General features: G+C 40.2%; 1 protein-coding gene across 1 annotated transcript in view; it reads right to left on the bottom strand.

The window, feature by feature from the left end:
* The window catches only part of RNF17 (ring finger protein 17), a gene marked incomplete at its 5' end in the record, with an annotated part of 96,872 nt that overhangs the window by 50,416 nt on the left and 26,292 nt on the right, over positions 1–20,164 (bottom strand). The window contains 5 exons of the mRNA XM_008056623.2: positions 9,716–9,857; positions 10,658–10,848; positions 12,715–12,883; positions 13,620–13,809; positions 17,806–17,964. Of these exons, the coding sequence (XP_008054814.2) occupies positions 9,716–9,857; positions 10,658–10,848; positions 12,715–12,883; positions 13,620–13,809; positions 17,806–17,964 (851 nt within the window). The remainder of the gene's footprint in view (positions 1–9,715; positions 9,858–10,657; positions 10,849–12,714; positions 12,884–13,619; positions 13,810–17,805; positions 17,965–20,164) is intronic.

The following is a 20,164-nucleotide window of genomic DNA, read 5'->3' as shown; positions in this document are numbered from 1 at the left end:
ATCTAACAGTTTTAGTGTGAATTGATAATTCTTCCTCAAATCAATACTTCAGTAGGGTTTGTGAAATGATTGCATTCTTTAATAAAACAGAGTTTTCTCTTATTAAATGGGGCTATTTGGTATAATCCAAAAATATAGTTTTTAAAGTTCCCACAGTATCCCCAAAATAATCAAAGATTAAAATTTGATTATTTCTCCAAATAGGAATTCTTTTTTTTTAATTTTTAAAAATTGTTCTTTCTATAACATCACTTTAATAACCAAAGAGTATCCCATCTCATGGGGATGTGCCATGATTCATTTAACCAGTTCCACACAGTTAAACATTTGGATAATTTCAACAGTATCAATAACAGCCAGGCGTTTGGCTGATGCCTGCAATATCAGCTCTTTGGTAGGCTGAGGTAGGAAGACCACTTGCGCCCAGGAGTTCAAAGCTGTAGTGAGCTATGGTTGCAGCACCGTACTCTAGCCTGAATGACAGGGTGGGACGTTGTCTCTTAAAAAAAAAAAGTCAATAATATAAACAATATCGAATTTTCTCCATACATTTCTGTTTACTTCTTTAGGGTTAAGTCCTATGAGCGATCTGCTAGATCAAAAGAGCAAGTAAACTTTTGACATCCATTATCAAATGACCTACCAATATACAGCTTTAACAAGTAAAACCTTCTCTATATTATATTAAAGAGATTTAGTCAACTCTTGCCAATGCTGCACACCTATGCTAATTTTACAGGCCAAGAAAAAAGTCCAACTTACATTGCTACTTATTCTACATATCAGACATTCCAATTTCTTCTTCTGTTATATTATAAAGCTCTTGGGCTCCTTAAATTAACTGAAGTACGAGATTGGCATAAAAATAGGAAAATAATTTAATAGGTAAAAATGTTGGCTGGGTTTGGTGGCTCAGCCTGTAATCCCAGCAATTTGGGAGGCTGAGGTGAGTGGATTGCCTGAGCCCACGGGTTCTAGACCAGTCCGAGCAACTTGGCGAGCCCTCATCTCTACGATAAATAAAAAATTAGCCGGGCATGGTAGTGCGCGCCTATAGTTCTGGCTACTTGGAAGGCTGGGGCAGAAGGATTGCCTGATCCCAGCAGGTCAGCGCTGGGGTGGCCATAAGCATGTGTGCCACTGCACTTCAGTCTGGGCGACAGAGTGAGACTCCAACTCAAACAAAAAAAAAAATGTTAATGTGGTATATAACAAAGGTGGCATTTCAAGTCATTTATGAGGATATATTTTCCCAGTTCTTTTCAAAGTATTCCCTGCAGCCTTCCCTTGAGAGGACGGAAGGAATGTGGGTAGGAGATGCTGGACAGTTCGAATAGCTCTCAGTCCTCCCCACTTCAACTATATTTATCTGCTTTACATATTGAATTTATTGTTAAGGTTTGATCTGAGGAGTTCTATACCTTACCTGCCTGTGTCCCTATCTGTAAAAGGGTATAGGTTGAGGTCTGAATGTCTATCCAGTCATTTAGTGGCTGCGCATGAGCTTAAGCAAACCACTTCCATTCTGGGCCTGTTTCCTAAGGAGGTTGTCTTCTTCATCGAGAGCCTTTCCACACCCCTGCCCTTCTAGCAGTGGTGAACTTCAGACCCTCTGCTTCGACGCCCACTCCCTTTAATTCTGTTTTTACCAAGCTTTTCTCAGTAATTCTTAAGGTTAAAAAATATTTAAAATTATCTTAATGGGACAAATGAGTTTTTCTCTTGTGAATATAATGATGCAAGTGACAATTTTCTGAATTCCTATTTTTCTTGCTATTTCAATTAAATTATTTTAAAATTATTCTACTTTTAACTTTCTAACATTTTATTTCTAGGTGGGTATTATGCAAATTCTTTCATTAAGAAGTAATCCAAAGTTAACATTAAAAAATTTGGCAGAGGAATGATGCCAACAAAACAGACTAGGAAGCTCCGAGCTCTTGTTCTAACACAGAAACACTGAAAAACTGAGAGTCCAAACCAACTTTATCAGAAAGCAGGTAAAAGTTTACAATAACTAGCCAGGTGTGGTGGCTCATGCTTGTAAGTCCAGCACTTTGGAAGGCAGAGCTACAAGGACTGCCTGAGCCCAGGTGTTGGAGACCAGCCTGGGGACCATGGTGAGACCTTGTCTCAACAATAAATAAAAAAAAATTAGCCGGGCATGGTGGCACACACCTATAGTTCCAGTTACTTGGGAGGCTGAGACGGGAAGGATCACCTGAGCCCAGCAGGTCAAGGATTCAGTAGCTGTGACTGTGCCAATGCACTCCAGTCTGGGCAATGGAGTGAGACTCTGACTCACCAAAAAAAAAAAAAAAACCAGTTTATGAAACCAAGCAAGCCCCATCAAGAAAGGCCATTTCTTACATTTTGACTTGCTGTTGCCCCACCCCCTTTCCTGAATGACGATGATAACACCTCCTTTCCTAAATAACATTGAATGACACTGTTCTTGGTCTTAAGCAGTGACAGTCCAGTTCTCATTTCCCTCCCTTGAGTCAGAGAGAACAGATCTTATGCACGCATACAAATGACCGTGCATGTGTTTGAACTTGTCTGGGAATACCTGCAAGGCACAATGCCAGGAGCTAGTCTCTGTTTCACAACACTCGCAATGCTGGCAAGAAAAATGGCAGGTGCTACTTTTAAAGCTACAAGGCAAACAAAAACCTAGGTGCCTGGAGCAAGAGTTCAAGGGTGAGCCGGGCTCGGTGGCTCAGCCTGTAATCCCCCGCCTTCGGGAGGCTGAGGTGAGTGGATTGCCTGAGCCCGCGGGTTCAAGACCCGCCTGGGCAGCGAGACCTCATCTCTACAATAAATAAAAAAATCAGCCAGGTGTGGTAGCACATGCCTGCAATTCCGGCTACTTGGAAGGCTGAGGCGGAAGGATCGCCGGAGCCCAGCAGGTCGAGGCTGCGGTGGCCGGGAGCGGCCACTGCACTCCAGTCTGGGCGACGGAGTGAGACTCCAACTCAAAAAAAAAAAAAAGCGTGTGCCTGCTCTGACAAGACGCATGCTGAGAAAAGACCTTACACTTTGACCTTGAGCTGGTGATCTCTAGGCTCAGAAGAGGCCTAACTAGGTGGTAAAGAGCGAATCTGCAAAGTCTGGGAAAGGTCATGTCTTCTCTTACATTCTGTGTCTTTCATTTGTTTTAGCCCCTGGTACTCAAGGAATACTTTGTCACCCATTAATAGAGTACAAACCAGCCGGGCTTGGTGGCTCAGCCTATAATCCCAGTGCTTTGGGAGGCTGAGGTGAGTGGACTGCCTGAGCCCACGGGTTCAAGACCTGCTTGGGCAACTTGGCGAGACCTCATCTCTACAATAAATCAAAAATTAGCTGGGTGTGGTAGTGCACGCCTGTAGATCCTCCTACTTGGAAGGCTGAGGTGGAAGGATCACCGGAGCCCAGCAGGTTGAGGCTGTGGTGGCCGGAAGCGGCCACTGCACTCCAGTCTGGGTGACAGAGTGAGATTCCAACTTAAAAAAAAACAAAAAACTAAACTGAACATAAATAGGGTACAAACTAAAGAAACAGACTTCAGTGACCACACATGACAAGGAATGGTCTTTGAAAAAACAGTAGTCGTGAATGTTTGCAGTAAACATATGTCCTTGTCTGAGTGCATGAGCTAATGCTTAGGTGTCTGACCTGCGGTCAAGTGTCCTTCTCATAGAAAACATTGTTTATACTGGTACATGCCCTTATGGTTCTTGTCTGACCTGTGTCCTGTTCATTCCTACCAAGACAGTCACTCTGACCAGAAAATAAGTTGGGCCTTGGTGTGCCTGTCAGGTGAGAACAGAGGAGGCAGCACAGCCAACCATGAAAGAACAGACGCATTTTGTCCCTCACAAAGAAGCAAGAATGAGCCTGTGGGACCACTCTTTATTAAGGTCCATGGGCAGTATCCCTTAAGGTTTTCCACCGGGGGCTGTGGGTGGCTAACCTGAAGAAAACACCAGCAAAGGGGGGTACTTGTCTACATTCTGGCTCTACTGTGGTCAGTAGTGGTGGGATGTGTTGGGTCAATGAGATGAAGAACATGTGAACAACAATGCAAATGGCACATAGGAGGGAAAGTAGTTTCTTTTTTTTATTTTTTTGAGTTGGAGTCTCACTCTGTCGCCCAGACTGGAGTGCAGTGGCCGCTCCCAGTCACCGCAGCCTCAACTTGCTGGGCTCCGGCGATCCTTCCGCCTCAGCCTTCCAAGTAGCTGGAACTACAGGCGCGTGCTACGATGCCTGGCTAATTTTTGATTTATTGGAGACATGAGGTCTCGCCAAGTTGCCCAGGCAGATCTCGAACCCGCGGCCTCAGGCAATCCAGCGTCCCAAAGGCGCGGGATTACAGGCTGAGCCACCGAGCCCAACTGGAAAGTGGTTTCTTTTTCTATTTTTTTTTTTTTTTTTTGAGTTGGATTCTCACTCTGTCGCCCAGACTGGAGTGAAGTGGCCGCTCCTGGCCACCGCAGCCTCAACCTGCTGGGCTCCAGCAATCCTTCCACCTCAGCCTTCCGAGTAGCCGGAATTACAGGCATGTGCTACCACGCCCGGCTGATTTTTTGATTTATTGTAGAGATGAAGTCTCACTGCCCAGGCGGGTCTCGAACCCGCGGGCTCAGGCAATCCACTCACCTCAGCCTCACAAAGGCGCAGGGATTACAGCCTGAGCCACCGAGCCTGGCTGGAAAGTGGTTTCTTAATTAATTTATTTGAGTCAAGACATCACTCTGTCACCCAGGCTGGAATGCAGTGGCATGACTACAGCTCACCGCAGTCCCAACCTCCTGGGCTCAGGCAATCCTTCCACCTTAGCCTCCTGAGCAGCTGGAACTACAGGTGCATGCCACCATGCCTTGCTAATTTTTTAATTTTTTGTAGAGACGGGGTCTTGCTATGTTGCTCAGACTGGTCTCAAACTCCTGGGTTTAGGTGATAATCCCACCTTGGCCTCCCAAAGTGCTGGGATTATAAGTGTGAGTCACTGCACTCGACCAAGAGGCAAAATGTTAACTATGCCAAAGGTGACATGTTGCACCTGACCCTCAAACAGCTCATGTTAGGCCTAAAAATGGATGCCAAGGCAACAATCATATTAAACAAATTTCTGAAAAAAGTACTATACATTATGACCTAGTGGGAAGGATAGTGTAATATATGAATATTGATCCACATAATAAACCACATTAGTAGGATGAAGTAAAAAAGATCAAAACACAATCATCTCAACTGTTGCAAAAAAAGCATCTGAAAAACTGAACTTCCTCTCATAATAAAAACACTCAAACTCGGGAAAGAAGGACATTTACTCAATATGACAAATATCACTTGGGAAAAACCCACAGATAATATCATAATTGTGAAAGACAAACACTTCTCCCCTAAGACAGGAGTAAGATAAGGATGCCTGCTTTTCGATCTTGTATTCAACATGGTATTAGAAATTCTAGCCAGAGACCCTAGGCAAGAAAAAGACAAAAGAAATATCAGAAAAGAAAAAGAAAAAATATCTCTATTCACAGAGTACATGATCTTATATGTAAGAAAAGCCCCAAAATTGCACATGTGCACACACACCTGTTAGAACAAATTAATTCAACAAAGTTACCAAACACAAAGTCCACATGTAAAAATCAGGTGTGTTTCAATACATTAGCAACAAGCAATCTGAAGGGAAAGTTAAAAAAGTAATTTTATTTACATTCATATCTAAAGAAGCAAATACTTAGGAATCAGCTTCACCAGAAGGCAAAAAACTTATACACTGAAAACTACACAAAATTTTTGAAAGATATTAAATAAGATCTAAATAAATGAAAAAAATCCCATGTTCATGGATAGTAAGATTTAAAATTGTTAAGGCATCAATTCTATCCAAAGTGATCTACAATTCAACAAGGCAATCCCTATCAGAATCTTGCAGAAATGGAAAAACCTATCCTAAAAGTCATATGGAATCTTAAGACCCTGAACAGTAAAAACAATCTTGAAAAAAAAAGAACAGGCCAGGCGCTGTGGTACATGCCTGTAATCCCAACGCTTTGGGAGGCCAAGATGAGAGGACTGTCTGAGCCCAAGGGTTCGAGACCAGCCTGGGCAACTTGACGAGACCTTGTATCTACAATAAATCAAAAAATCAGCTGGGTATAGTGGCACATGCCTGTAGTTCCAGCTACTTGGAAGGCTGAGATGCAAGGATCACCTGAGCCCAGAAGTTCAAGGCCATGGTGTCCGTGAGTGTGCCACTGCACTCCAGCCTGGACAACAGAGTAAGACTCGACTGAGAAAAAAAAAGAACAAAGTTGGAGGACTCACACATTTTTATTTCAAAGTTAAAGCAAAGCCACAGTAATCAAAACTGTGTGGTAATGGCATAAGGACAGACATATAGACCAACGGAATACAATAGAAAGCCCAGAAATAAACCTTCACTCTTAACAAGGGTGTCAAGTCCATTCAATGGGGAAAGGACAGTCCATTCAACAAATAACATTGGGAAAACTGGACATACAACTCAAAAGAATGAAGTTAGACCCTTATCTTACACCATATATAAAAATTAACTAAAAATGGATCATATATCTAAATGCAAGAATGAAAACTATAAAACTCTTAGGGGAAAAAGCATCACAATGTTAGATTTGGTAATGGTATTTTGGATATGACATCAAAAGTACAAGCAACAAAAGAGACAATGGGCTGGGTGCAGGGCCTCATGCCACTCAGCACTTTGGGAAGCTGAGGCAGGCTGACTGCTTGAACCCAGGAGTTCGAGACCAGCCTGAGCAACATAGCAAGACCTTGTCTCTACAAAAAAACAAAACAAAACAAAAAAAATTAGCCAGGCATGGTGGCACACACTTGTAGTTCAAGCTATTTGAGATGCTGAGGTGGAAGGATCACCTGAGCCCAGAGGATCAAGGCTGCCATGAGCTGTGATCCTGCATGATCATGCTACTACACTTCAGATTTCAGTCTAGGTGACAGGGTGAGACCCGGACTCAAAAAAAAACAAACCAAACCAAAACAAAACAAAAAAGGAGACAATAGATAAACCGGACTTAATAAAATGAAAAACTTTTGTGGATCAAAGGACACTATCAAGAGAGTGAAAATACTACCCACAGAACGGGAGAAATTACAGTTGACCTTGGAACAAGGGCTGTAATTCCTTAGGTCCATTTGTGAGAAAATATTCTTCCTCTGCCACCACTGAACCAACCCTTCCTCTTCCTCTTCCCATTCAGCTACTCAAGGTGAAGATGATGAGGATGAAGACCTTTATGATAATCCACTTCCACTTAATAAATAGTAAATATATTTTCCCTTTCTTATGATTTTAATAATTTTCCTTTCTCTAGCTAACTTTAAGAATACAGTATCTAATACCTATACCATAGAAAACGCGTGTTAACTGTTTATGTTATTGATAAGCCCTCTGGTCAACAGTAGGCTATTTATAAGTTCCAGGGGAGTCAAAAGTCATACACGGATTTTCAACTGCATGGGAGGGGGGTAGGGAGTGGTTGGCATCCTAACCTCCCTGCTGTTCAAGAGTATATCTGGTAAGAATTTAGTATCCGAAATATATAAAAACTCCCACAACCCAACAACAAACTAAACAATCCAATTTTAAAATGGACAAAGGACTTGAATAGCTATTTCTTCAAAGAAGATACACAAATTACCAATAAATAAGCACATGTAAACATGTTCAACCTCACCAATCATTAGGGAAACGCAGATCAAAACCACAATGAGATACCACTTCACACTTATTAAGATGGCTATTATTAAAAACAAAACAAAACAAAAAACAGAAAATAACAAATGTTGGTGAAGATGCAGAGAAACTGAGACCTGTGCATTGCTGGTGGGAATGAAAAATTCTACATCTGCTGTAGAAAACAGCTTGGCAATTCCCCAAAAAGTTAAACACAGAATTACTATATAATCTAGCAATTCCACTCCTAGGGACTCAAATGGACACTTTCATACCCTTGTTTGTAGCAGCATTAGTCACAATGGCCAAAAGGTGTAAACAATCCAAGTGTCCATCAACAGATGAATGGATAAAGTATGGTATATCCATACATAGACTATTATTCAGCCACTTCACCAGAATGAAATTCTCATGCATCCTACAATATACATGAACTTTGAAAACATTATGCTTAAGTGAAATAAACCAGATACAAAAGGAAACGCTGCATATGATTCCACCTACACAGTACCTAGAATAGGCAAATTCCAGAGGCAGAAAGTAGAATAGAGTCATCAGGGGCTGGGGAGAGGAAATAGGATGTTACTGTTTAACAGGTACAGAGCTTCTATCTTGGATTAAAAAAAAAAAAAGCTCTGGAAATGGGTGGTGGTAGTGGTTGCACAACATTGTCAATGTACTTAATAGCATTGTCTTGTATGTTTAAAAATGGTTAAAACTGCCAGGCTTGGTGGCTCAGCCTGTAATCTCGCACCTTTGGGAGGCTGAGGTGAGTGGATTGCCTGAGTCCGCGGGTTCATGACCCGCCTGGGCAACTTGGCGAGACCTCATCTCTACAATAAATCAAAAAATTAGCCAGGCGTGGTAGCACACGCCTGTAGTTTCAGCTACTTGGAAGGCTGAGGCAGAAGGATCGCCGGAGCCCAGCAGGTCGAGGCTGCGGTGGCCGGGAGCAGCCACTGCACTCCAGCCTGGGCGACAGAGTGAGACTCCAACTCAAAACAAACAAACAAACAAACAAAAAAAACCCCCAAAAACCCAAAAACAAACAAAAAATGGTTAAAACTGTAAATTCATATTACATATATTTTACCACAATTTAGAAAATGAAACTTTAAAAAAAGTCAACAAAAGAAATATCTGCAAGTTCTAACAATGCATCTGGGAGCCAGTGGGGTGTGGTACAGTGCTTGAGATGACCACTCTGAAGTTGCTCTGCCTGGTTCAGTCCTGGCTCTGCCCTCTCATAGATGCTTCACCCCTTCTGTGGTTAATCTCCACATCCAAATAGAGATATCAGTGTCTTTCTCACATATCAGTGTCTTTCTCACAGGATCTTTATGAAGATAAATGAATTAATTCACTCAAAGTCTTAAGGTCTTCATGAGTTAATTCACATAAAACACTGACAGGTCAGTAAGAAGGAACTATAATTGTCACTATCTAAACAAACACACCAGTCACACATCCAAAGTTTATGTGAAATACCTTTAATCTATTTTGGTGCTCAAAGTCAGAAAACTACCTAGCTATACTCTCAGATGTACATGATCAGACCCTTTAATCTGTCTATTTTGGTGCTCAAAGTCAGAAAACTACCTAGCTATACTCTCAGATGTACATGATCAGAGAAAGATTTATGATTTTATTTTGATTTGCTAGCTCTACATGCTTTCCAAGTCTCTAGATTTCAGATGGTAGCAAGAAACATGTATACATTAGGTACTCTACATGGCTCTTTCAATTTACAATAAATCATGTGAACTTGTTTAAAGTCACAGCTACTAAGATATCTGAAGTTATAGAAAGTTGACAGCGGTTTGCTTGCTCTGACTAAAATAGTAGGCGATACTCTCTTGCCTAAAAAAAGATTTTCCTTGCTTCAAAAAATTAAATTAAATCAATAGTAGGCACTCATTTCTGCTATACATTTCTAATTAAAAATTGTTTAAAATCTCATTTCTAAAAACATTACAGACTTACCAACTGAAGATAGAAATCAGTAGGACTATTTATATGACAAACTGTGACTGAAATATTTGTCATTTCTTTAGGCAAAATAGGTGGATGGTACTGTAAAGTCATATTTTTTTCAAAGTGACTTCTTGCTGATTGTGACCTAAACCTAATAAAAAGCACAATGAAAAGTGTAAGCAGTAGCCATTTTCTTCAAGTCTCCTCTCTCAGTGACTTGATCTGAAGAAAGCACTTGCACATATACTGACCTGTTTACCAAAAGTATTCCTTTTCTAATTTCTCTCTTCTCATAACATTTCTTGGTATTGTCTCCAATGATCAAACCAGGTTGAATAAGATATCAATTCTCAAATCTTTTCTAGAGCTGGCCTGCAGATTGTCCTTAGATCCAAAACGTTCTACTCTTTCTGACCAGCTGAGGGGTCTCTAGTTCCAAGACTTTACTCTCAGTTTTATAGAATGGAAACTTCTTGGGTCACTTTCAGAGTCTAATCACCCAGAAAAGTTAGGATCTCCCACTACCTCTATGGTTACTTAAGCAATCAGAAATGAGGGAGAGAGAAATTTTAAATATCTATTCTAGAATTCATACATTAAATATAGAGCAGTGATGATGAACTTATTCCAAAGGCTAGACGAGTTAGGAACAGTTAAACCACAATTCTTGAAACCCTAGTAGAGCTGTATGTAAAGTTAGCACGAGTCCAAAAAATGTTTTTTATCTACACATACTTTCTATTTGAGCTACCTTAATTTTTCTATTCTCCTAAATTAAATTATCTGTGCAGTTTTCACAGACAACAAATGAATTAGAAAACCCTAAGAATAAAATTTCTAACATCTTAGAGTATGTGAAGCTTTCCTTTAGAGACAGTTTTTAAAGGTAAAATCTGCTATTCCTATTTGTAGCTATAATCACAAAGAATATTTAAGTTTTAATATACTTACCTTGCTAGTCCAATAAAAACTAATGCATCTCTTAGAGACACAGGCATATCACTATTTATTTTATTTATTGGTGGTTTCTGAAGATCTACAATAAGCACACCATCTTCTTCTCCAAAAACTTTCATTAAAACAGCCTTGTTATTTACCATTTTCAAAAATTCCATTTTAGCTTCCTCTTTCCAGCCTTCATTCTGTATATAAACGTAAATTCCATAGCAATTAGTTATTATGATGAGCTCTAATGTTACAGAGTTCTGGGAGTAGCTTTGTACCAACCATGTCAGAAGCCAACCATGGACATCAGTAAGACATGGGGGCCACAAGCCCATGGGCAGTCATTACATAAGTACAATGCATGCATGCCTTTACTTTATAAATATGTTTTCAAGGCTTTACTTTCACTTTTGAATATTAATACAAAGATTATAGGCCAGGCGCATGTAATCCCAGCACTTTGGGAGGTGGAGGCGAGAGGACTGCCTGAGCCCAGGGGTTCAAGACCAATCTGGGCAACTTGGTAAGACCTCATCTCTACAATAAACCAAAAACACTGGCCAGGTGTGGTGGCACAAACCTGTAGTTTCAGTTACTTGACAGGTTGAGTTGGAAGGATTGTCTAAGCCCAGCAGGTTGAAGATGCAGTAGCCATGAGCATGCCACTGCACTCCAGCCTGGGTGACAGAGTGAGACTCCAACTCAAAAAACAAATGAAGATTACAAAGAAAGATCTCGGCCGGGCTCGGTGGCTCAGCCTGTAATCCCAGCACTTTGGGAGGCCGAGGTGAGTGGATTGCCTCAGCCCACGGGTTCGAGACCCACCTGGGCAACTTGGCAAGACCTCATCTCTACAATAAATCAAAAATTAGCCAGGCGTGGTAGCGCATGCCTGTAGTTCCAGCTACTTGGAAGGTTGAGGCGGAAGGATCACTGGAGCCCTGCAGGTCGAGGCTGCAGTGGCCGGGAGTGGCCACTGCACTCCAGTCTGAGTAACAGAGTGAGACTCCAACTCAAGAAAAAAAAAAAAAAAAAGAAAGATCTCAAAATGAAAGAAATAAGTTGGGCAGCTTGGTGAGACCTCATCTCTACAATAAATCAAAAAATTAGCTGGGCGTAGTGGCACATGCCTGTAGTTCCAGCTACTTGGAAGGCTGAGGTGGAAGGATCACCTGAGCCCAGGAGGTCAAGGCTGCGGTGGCCATGAGCATGCCACTGCCCTCCAGCCTGGGTGACAAAGTGAGACTCCAACTCAAAAAAAAGAAAGAAAGAAAGAAAGAAAGAAGTACTTACTGTACATTAATTTTCTACTTACACAATGAAAATTCAAAAGATAATTTTGAAAGTATAATGTAAGACTTCAAAAAAATAAAAATGCATACAATCATCAGAAAATCTGGCTTCCATTACTAGCAAAAGATGAGGTATATGCTACTTACCTCATCCATATGTACAAATATACATGTATATAGGCATATATTACTCACCTCGCATATAGCAACATATGAGATAAGTGCCTGCTGAATGCCTACTATGTAGGCAGGTGATCTGCTAAGAGCTGGGAATATGATGAGCGAGGACACAGACTCCTGCCCAAGCAGACCTGTGAGAGCAGAACACCTAGTGTGCATTTTCACACACAACTCCTATCTCTTGGGAGTTTTCGGTCTTGCTGAGGAATAGACAATTACAAATAATACAAAGCAGAATGCAACATGGGCCATAAATAATGAATAAAGTACCATAGAAACAGGGAAGAAATATACAGAAATACACACCATATTGTGTTCTACACCTAGCTCTATGTAGTTAACTTCAAAACAACTAGTTTACTTGAGTATTTCAACCTCTCACTTCATGTATGCTTATCAAACTCAATTTCCCAGTAAGAATATTTTTGGTTGTGGAAGCTGAAGTTTACTTCCTCTTTTATTTGCACTCATAGCTTATTGTGCAAAATACATTTACCAAGATAACCAGTTCCTTGAGTCTACACTTATTGGCAATACATAGATAAAACTATGATATTTGGCTTCTGAAGAAGTAACTCAAGTCTCACTTACTGAGTTCTGTGGAACAATGTCTTTCAGTGAGCATGGCTGTGCTAGTGGTGGGATGTCTCTGAGCAGCTCTTCAGCACACAGTTCAGACTTCCTTAGAACCAGACATAAATCATTGAGTGTAACACGCTGCTCAACCGAGTGTTCTGGTCTAACATGGGTTTCACCAACTCTACGAGGAATTCAAACAACATTTATTAAAAGCATTGCTTCACACTTTAACTTGTTTTCCCCATAAAAGGTATGGGGAATCCTAAACCTTCTAAAAAGTGATATTCCAAATTCATACTTTACTACATAGACTTAATTTAACTTCCATACACAAAGACACAGTTTTCATCTGTAGAACTAAATCACAGCTATCATTATTTGAGCTTTTAAATACCCATTCAGTTTCAACTTATAGGAGATAATGACCCTCCTCCAACATAAATCTATTATTTTTAAAACTGGAACCATTAAATAAAATGACATTTTTAGATACTGGAGTCAGTTAGACAGTACGATCCTTTAAAAGCATTAATGAAATTTTAGAAGTCTGGTTAAAAATATAAGTCAGTCACCTGCAGCCAACTCTAACACTTCATTTTAAAGAGTCAGTTTTATGTATCATTCCCTGCTTTGAAGTGACATAGAAGAGTACATGAGTTTGGAGTACATAAAAAAGTTCCTTTTCTAAGTTTCCCATCTAGTAGTACTGGTAAATGGTAAAATCTTACCTCTTTAGTAAGATAGCTACAGAGTAAAATGATACATTGCATGCCTTGGAAATGATGTATCATATGCCTTTGGAGTGACAAAATACTACCCACCATCTACCCCTTTCTAATTGCCTTTATTCTTTAACTTTGCTCCAAAAAATGTTTCTAAACGGGTCAGGAACACATAATAATGATAAAATATCATACCCTGTGACAATTAGGACTTCAGAATTTCCAAAATCTACCATGAATATCTGTATCAGTGCGACTTCAGAGACTGGGAATTTGGTTGGACTACAAAGTTTTCTAATATTTTTACTTTGTACTGGAATTAATTCAGTGATAGTTCCTCGACACCACATTCCATTTTCAATACTGTTGACAAATATTCTTGCACCTAAATAATGAAGGAGACAAATCATTATCAATGCTTATCAGGAAAGACACTTAAGTTCTAGTTTACAAATACAAACATTGATTCTACCACTAAAAAGTCTTAGTTCATTTATTTTCTGATGGTACAGTACTGTATACTGAAAAGGGTATGATGATGTGTATTATGACAGTTTCTGTTACAAAGAAGTTTAAAAGGTAAATGCGGAGATAAAAACATACAGAATACTCAGCCAGTTAGTGAGGACCCCATGGTGCATGAACTACATGAACAAAGATAAAGACAGTCATACCATCAAGGAGTTCAAGGAAGGAGAGCGAGGTAAATGAACTGCTAAGATACACTGCACCTCCCCTAGACAGACCATTTATCCTCGTGCATGTGCATATGTGTGCTTACAGATACACACAAACCAAAGTTTATAATAAACAATGCTCTTCTCTTGGCAAAGGGGAGTGAGAGTCAAACAGTGAAAGGCAGCACTTGAAATGCCAAAATTAACCAACTCTCAGTAATGTTCAGAGAAGAGGAAAGATGAACTAAGGACTCGGCAGCTGAAGAAGACCTTATGGAGGGACCAGACAGATTATAAATGAATAATCAGGAAAAAAGAAAATAAAGCAAGAAAGAGGCCCAGCTGATGATGAACTTCACAGTGTTTTGTCTGAATTCACTTACTCCCTATAGCAACCCTATAAAGGTGCTGTTTCTATCGCACAGGTGAGGAAACAGAGGCAGAAAACCTAGCCCAAGCTACACGGCTACCTAGAAGAGGTGGCAGAAGAACCCGGATCATCTTAGAGCCCATCTAAACTATGCATTTTAGATAAATGTGGTAAGTCTCAGTCACCAATTACATATAGAGGGAAGCAATGTATATACTAATAAAAACAGGATATTGAAAGGCACGTAGGACAGACTTTTTAGTTTTTTATTGATTATTTTTAGTTCTACCAAAACATTTTTGGCCTTCAGACTATCAGTAGCCGGTCTCTTATTTTGATACACTAAGTAACCAACATTATCTTAGTTGGAAACTGTGACTTGAAGTGAAACAATGTATTAACAAAACCAATCTTACAATAGGCTAATTGATATAAACAAGCATTAGGTTCCTACAGCATATTTCTGGTCCCCAAAACATCACTAAGCTTCTAAATAAAGAGCCAGAACACTTCTAATATTAAACACTGAAATAAATATGAGCTATACATACACTAAAGAAAGATTAATGAAAACAAGTAAGGTAATTATTTACTCAATTTTTGGTGAAGCAGTGAGTGACAGCAGTCACAGTGGCTTAAATCAAAGAATTAGTCTGCAAAGCAAAAAACTGTCAGGAGCACCTCCTATCAGCACACAGGTCAAAAACAATCACAAAGATGGTAGCTCACTGAGTGTTTTTGTAGCATATCATTTACTGTCATGCATTTATATGATTATCACATACTTTATGAATTCTTATTTTATGATAATTTGTATTCATTCATTTTTTAACCTGCCTATTCCAGTTCAGGGTGAACGGTGGCCAGAACCTATCCAAATAGCTCAGGTTCCAAGGCAGACCCCAACCCTGGTCAGGACACCAGCCCATCGCAGAGCGTGCTCTCTCTCTCACACCCATTCTCAGACCATGTAGACACACCAATTAACCTAATGTGTATGTCTTTGGGATGCCAGCCTTGGTGGCTCAGCCTGTAATCCGGCACCTTTGGGAGGCTGAGGTGAGTGGATTGCCTGAGTCCACGGGTTCGAGACCCACCTGGGCAGGCGAGACCTCATCTCTACAATAAATCAAAAAATCAGCCGGGCGCGGTAGCGCACACCTGTAGTTCCAGCTACTTGGAAGGCTGAGGCGGAAGGATCGCCAGAGCCCAGCAGGTCAAGGCTGCAGTGTCTGGAAGCATGCCACTGCACGCCAGTCTGGGTGACAGAGTGAGACTCCAACTCAAAAAAAAAAGGAAAGAGGGAACAACACAGAGGCAAGAACATGGACCAGCTGGGTTCGGTGGCTCAGCCTGTAATCCCGCACCTTTGGGAGGCTGAGGTGAGTGGATTGCCTGAGCCCGCGGGTTTGAGACCTGCCTGGGCAACTTGGCGAGACCTCATCTCTACAATAAATAAAAAATCAGCCGGGCATGGTAGCGCGCGCCTGTAATTCCGGCTACTGGGAAGGCTGAGGCGGAAGGATCGCCAGAGCCCAGTGGGTCAAGGCTGCGGTGGCCGGGAGCAGCTACTGCACTCGTCTGGGCGACGGAGTGAAACTCCAACTCAAAAAAAAAAAGAACATGGAACCAACCATGCTGCCCATCAAAAGAGAACTGGATAAAGAAAATAAGGTACATATACATGATGGAATATTACACAGCCATAAAAAAGAACAAAATCATGAACTTCATAGCAACCTGGAGGAACTTAGAGTCTATAATACTGAATGATCTTTCACAGAAACATAGAACTGAGTATCACATGTTCTCACTCATAAGTGGACCTTGAACAATTATCGTAATACTATAAGAAAATAATTGGTAGTAGCGGGAAACTGCCGGGAGGGGGGTGGGAAAGTGGGATTGGCAGTAGTGGGAGTCTGCATGGGGAAGGTGGAGCATACCTCATTAACAAGGACACCTGCATAATGAACATTTGTATACCTAACCCTGAATTGTACCCCACATCTTTAGAAATAAAATAAAATAATTAAAAGTAAAAAAAAAAAGCCAGGCTCGGTGGCACAGCCTGTAATGCCGCGCCTTTGGGAGGCTGAGGTGAGTGGATTGCCTGAGCCCGCGGGTTTGAGACCTGCCTGGGCAACTTGGCGAGACCTCATCTCTACAATAAATAAAAAATTAGCCGGGCGTGGTAGCGCGCGCCTGTAGTTCCAGCTACTTGGAAGGCTGAGGCGGAAGGATCGCTGGAGCCCATCGGGTCAAGGCTGCGGTGACTGGGAGCGGCCACTGCACTCCAGTCTGGGTGACAGTGAGACTCCAACTCAAAAAAAAAAAGAGGGAACGAGAGAATACCCTCTCTTCTAAAGTACCAATCCACTTACCACTGACTTCTCAAAATAGGAGTATTTAAGTCAACTATTTTTACCTTGCAAACATAATTATTATAAATAACTTAAAGAATAACTTTTTGCCTTTCTTAGAACATTTTGTGAATATAAGCTGAGTTATTTTGGGAATGTATTACATTTTAGAGAATTATTTGCAACCATAAAAACTCAGTTTAATTCCACACTTCCTTTTAGATATTAATAGTTAAATTTTTTAAGTTTTAGAGTTATTATTTATTTTGTTGGAAGTATATGATGACCCTAGTCTTCTGATATTCTGAAAAGCTATATAGATGATCTGAGAATCATACTTTCAAACAACTATCATTTAATACTAGCCAGATAAAATACTTTTGGTATTACTTATTTAGGCATTGATTGCTATTAACAAAATGAGAAAAGTGTTCTATTAATAAATCAAATAAATTATAGCTTTATCACATTACAGAGCATAATCAAATTTAGTCAACCGTGTTATAAGAAAGGTATTTGTAATAAATGCCTAAAGCATATTCACATGCCCTCAGAGTTAAAGCACATTGACTACATTTACAACCACCCTCCATGGAATGGATGCCACATGCTGCCTAAATCTTGAGTGCTCCATGCTAGCCCAACACTCACACGTGGAGAGCAAAGACGAGAGTGAAACAGGAAGAGTATCTCAAGGAGACAGTTTTCCCTGGAGTCAAGGGGGCCAGCTACATAACCTGCCATGGTTTTACAGTTTAAAAAGCAATTTACCCTACTCCAACATGGAGTTGTTGTATATATCTCACTCTAAAAACATGCCAACATTCAGTTGTAATCCTTAGCTAACTAGCCTAATTTATGTTAAAAATTATGTTAAAACTTTTATGCTTACTGTTAACATGGAACAAAATCTATATAAGTATTATGCTTAAATAAACTTGATATTTTAACTTGAAGTAATATCCCATTACCTAGCTCCAAGATGTCTGAAGGATTGAGGTGTAAACTCTTGTTGCAAAATGCATTCACCTTCTTTTTCAATACCGTTGCATCTTTTATTTGTGAATACTTCCGAATATAGAAGTGGCAAGGATGTATTACATGGCTTACAAAAACTAGCTCTGCAAAACCTGGATAAGAATCAATATTTAAACCACATTAATAAACCCCAAGAATTAGAAAACAATTCACAAAAGCTGAATAACTCTAATAGCCTCTAAAAGAATAAGCGTCAGGTGGTATTGTGAACTCTAGGCTACTGTATTTGGGTCCCATGAAGAGTCCAAAACCTAAATGACTAATAAAACAAATGGGTCACTTTTAACAATTAATTCTTTAGCAACTGGAACTGCAAATACTTTATATAACTGGCAAAACATGTCATACAAGCAGAATCGTAGTTCTCCAGCATTACAAAAGTTCTGTTTATTTATGAACATATATGGGGACTCACAACCCTATTGACAATTATTAGGTTTCTAGGACAGCCTACAAAAGCCATTTCAATCTATATGCTACTATACCTTTAGAATAGTTCATAGCTAGTATAAATCTCAAGTTGTATAAATTAGGTTAAAGAGGTATGAAAAAAAAATGTCTAGGCAAAGCCAATGTATTGAGCAGCATTTAGGGGAATGTGTATGTGTTTTGGTGAAGTGAGTTGAGGTAAAGACAGTGAGAAAATTTTCTCTATACAGGAGTAATTAAGCCAAGTGTTTCTACTGATATAAAAAGATTTCCAGGTACGATGTTAAGGAATGCTGTGGTGTGCTCTGTTTTATGTAAAGAAACAAATAAACAAACAAACCACACAAAGGGAATTAGAAAAATAATGTGAGCCGGGCTCAGCCTGTAATCCCACGCCTTTGGGAGGCTGAGGTGAGTGGATTGCCTGAGACCGCAGGTTTGAGACCCGCCTGGGCAACTTGGCGAGACCTCATCTCTACAAAAAAATCAAAAATCAGCCAGGCGTGGTAGCACACGCCTGTAGTTCCAGCTACTTGGAAGGCTGAGGCGGAAGGATTGCTGGAGTCCAGCAGGTAGAGGCTGCGGTGGCTGGGAGCAGCCACTGCACTCCAGTCTGGGCGACAGAGTGAGACTCAAACTCAAACTCAAAAAAAAAAAAAGAAAAACAAGGTGTATTTATTTGTAAATGCATAAAGAAACTCTGGAATGGAGGGTGGGACTGACTAGAATGGGAACAGGGTGGGGGAAGTTTCACAGACTATCTTAATATATAGTTAATTTCTCAACAACATAAATGTTTTATGTGGTAAAGCTGTTTAAAAAACAAAGACTAGGAGGAGCAGAATTAAATTTAGCCAAGCATAGACATATGACAGAAACTCCACAAATGGATCACTTTATTCAATACAGACCACAAATAATAGTACCCATACTGAGGAAGGGGCAAAAAGGTAAGTATGTATAACTGGGGTGACAGCTGAGGGGGAAGTATTACAAATTTCATAAATTCTCTTGCCAAAGAGAGTCAAAACTTCTAATATTAGAAAGGAAGAAGTTTCAGTTATCAATAAAATTCGCTTTACTTACTGCCTCGTGCTAAGTAGATAAGAGTTACTAAACATCCAGCAAACTCCACTATACCAGGCTCAGACAGCTGCTACATTACCTGCTTTTGATCCAAAAGGAACAGATGAGCTTTTCTGAAGAGGCTTTTTTGGATATCCAGGTGTCTCCACAAGAGAACCTGTGATGCATGCTTCATCAAAATGAGAAATAAAACAACTGTACTAATTATGTTAATGTTGACAATGACATGCTATTGTTTAAAAAGGTGTACTTGAACTAGCAAAATACGAGATGGCAGGACCTCTTGAATCAGTGAGACAAGTCACAATAGGTATCTTAAGTCATTGAGATACCAATGATGATAATTCAGTGAAAAGGAAAGACAAGACTGTGTCCTTTCTTCAAAATGTCATTCTGGAGAGTCAACCAATAAAACAGACGAGGGAGGGGTAATAAAAACCAGTCTTGAAAATGGCCCTACAGAAGACTATTAGTATGAACCACAGAGTAGTCTCTCATGCCCATGTTAATGGGGAAAATAACAACACTGAAATTGAATCAAACAATTGTAATACAAATAAATTGTAATACAAATAAATCGTGATACATCTATAATAAAACAGATGACATTATATTTATGATACTTTATCTTAGATTGAATCTTGGAATGAAGCTTTAAGAAAAACTGTTCCTAGCCGGGCTCGGTGGCTCAGCCTGTAATCCCGTGCCTTTGGGAGGCTGAGGTGAGTGGATTGCCTGAGCCCACGGGTTCGAGACCTGCCTGGGCAACTGGCGAGA

The sequence above is a fragment of the Carlito syrichta genome, unplaced genomic scaffold (assembly GCF_000164805.1).
Source record: "Carlito syrichta isolate Samal-C Ts95f unplaced genomic scaffold, Tarsius_syrichta-2.0.1 Scaffold302419, whole genome shotgun sequence".
Classification (NCBI taxonomy): domain Eukaryota; kingdom Metazoa; phylum Chordata; class Mammalia; order Primates; family Tarsiidae; genus Carlito; species Carlito syrichta.
The sequence above is the reverse complement of the archived record's forward strand: the minus strand, read 5'-3'. Positions and strand labels throughout refer to the sequence as shown.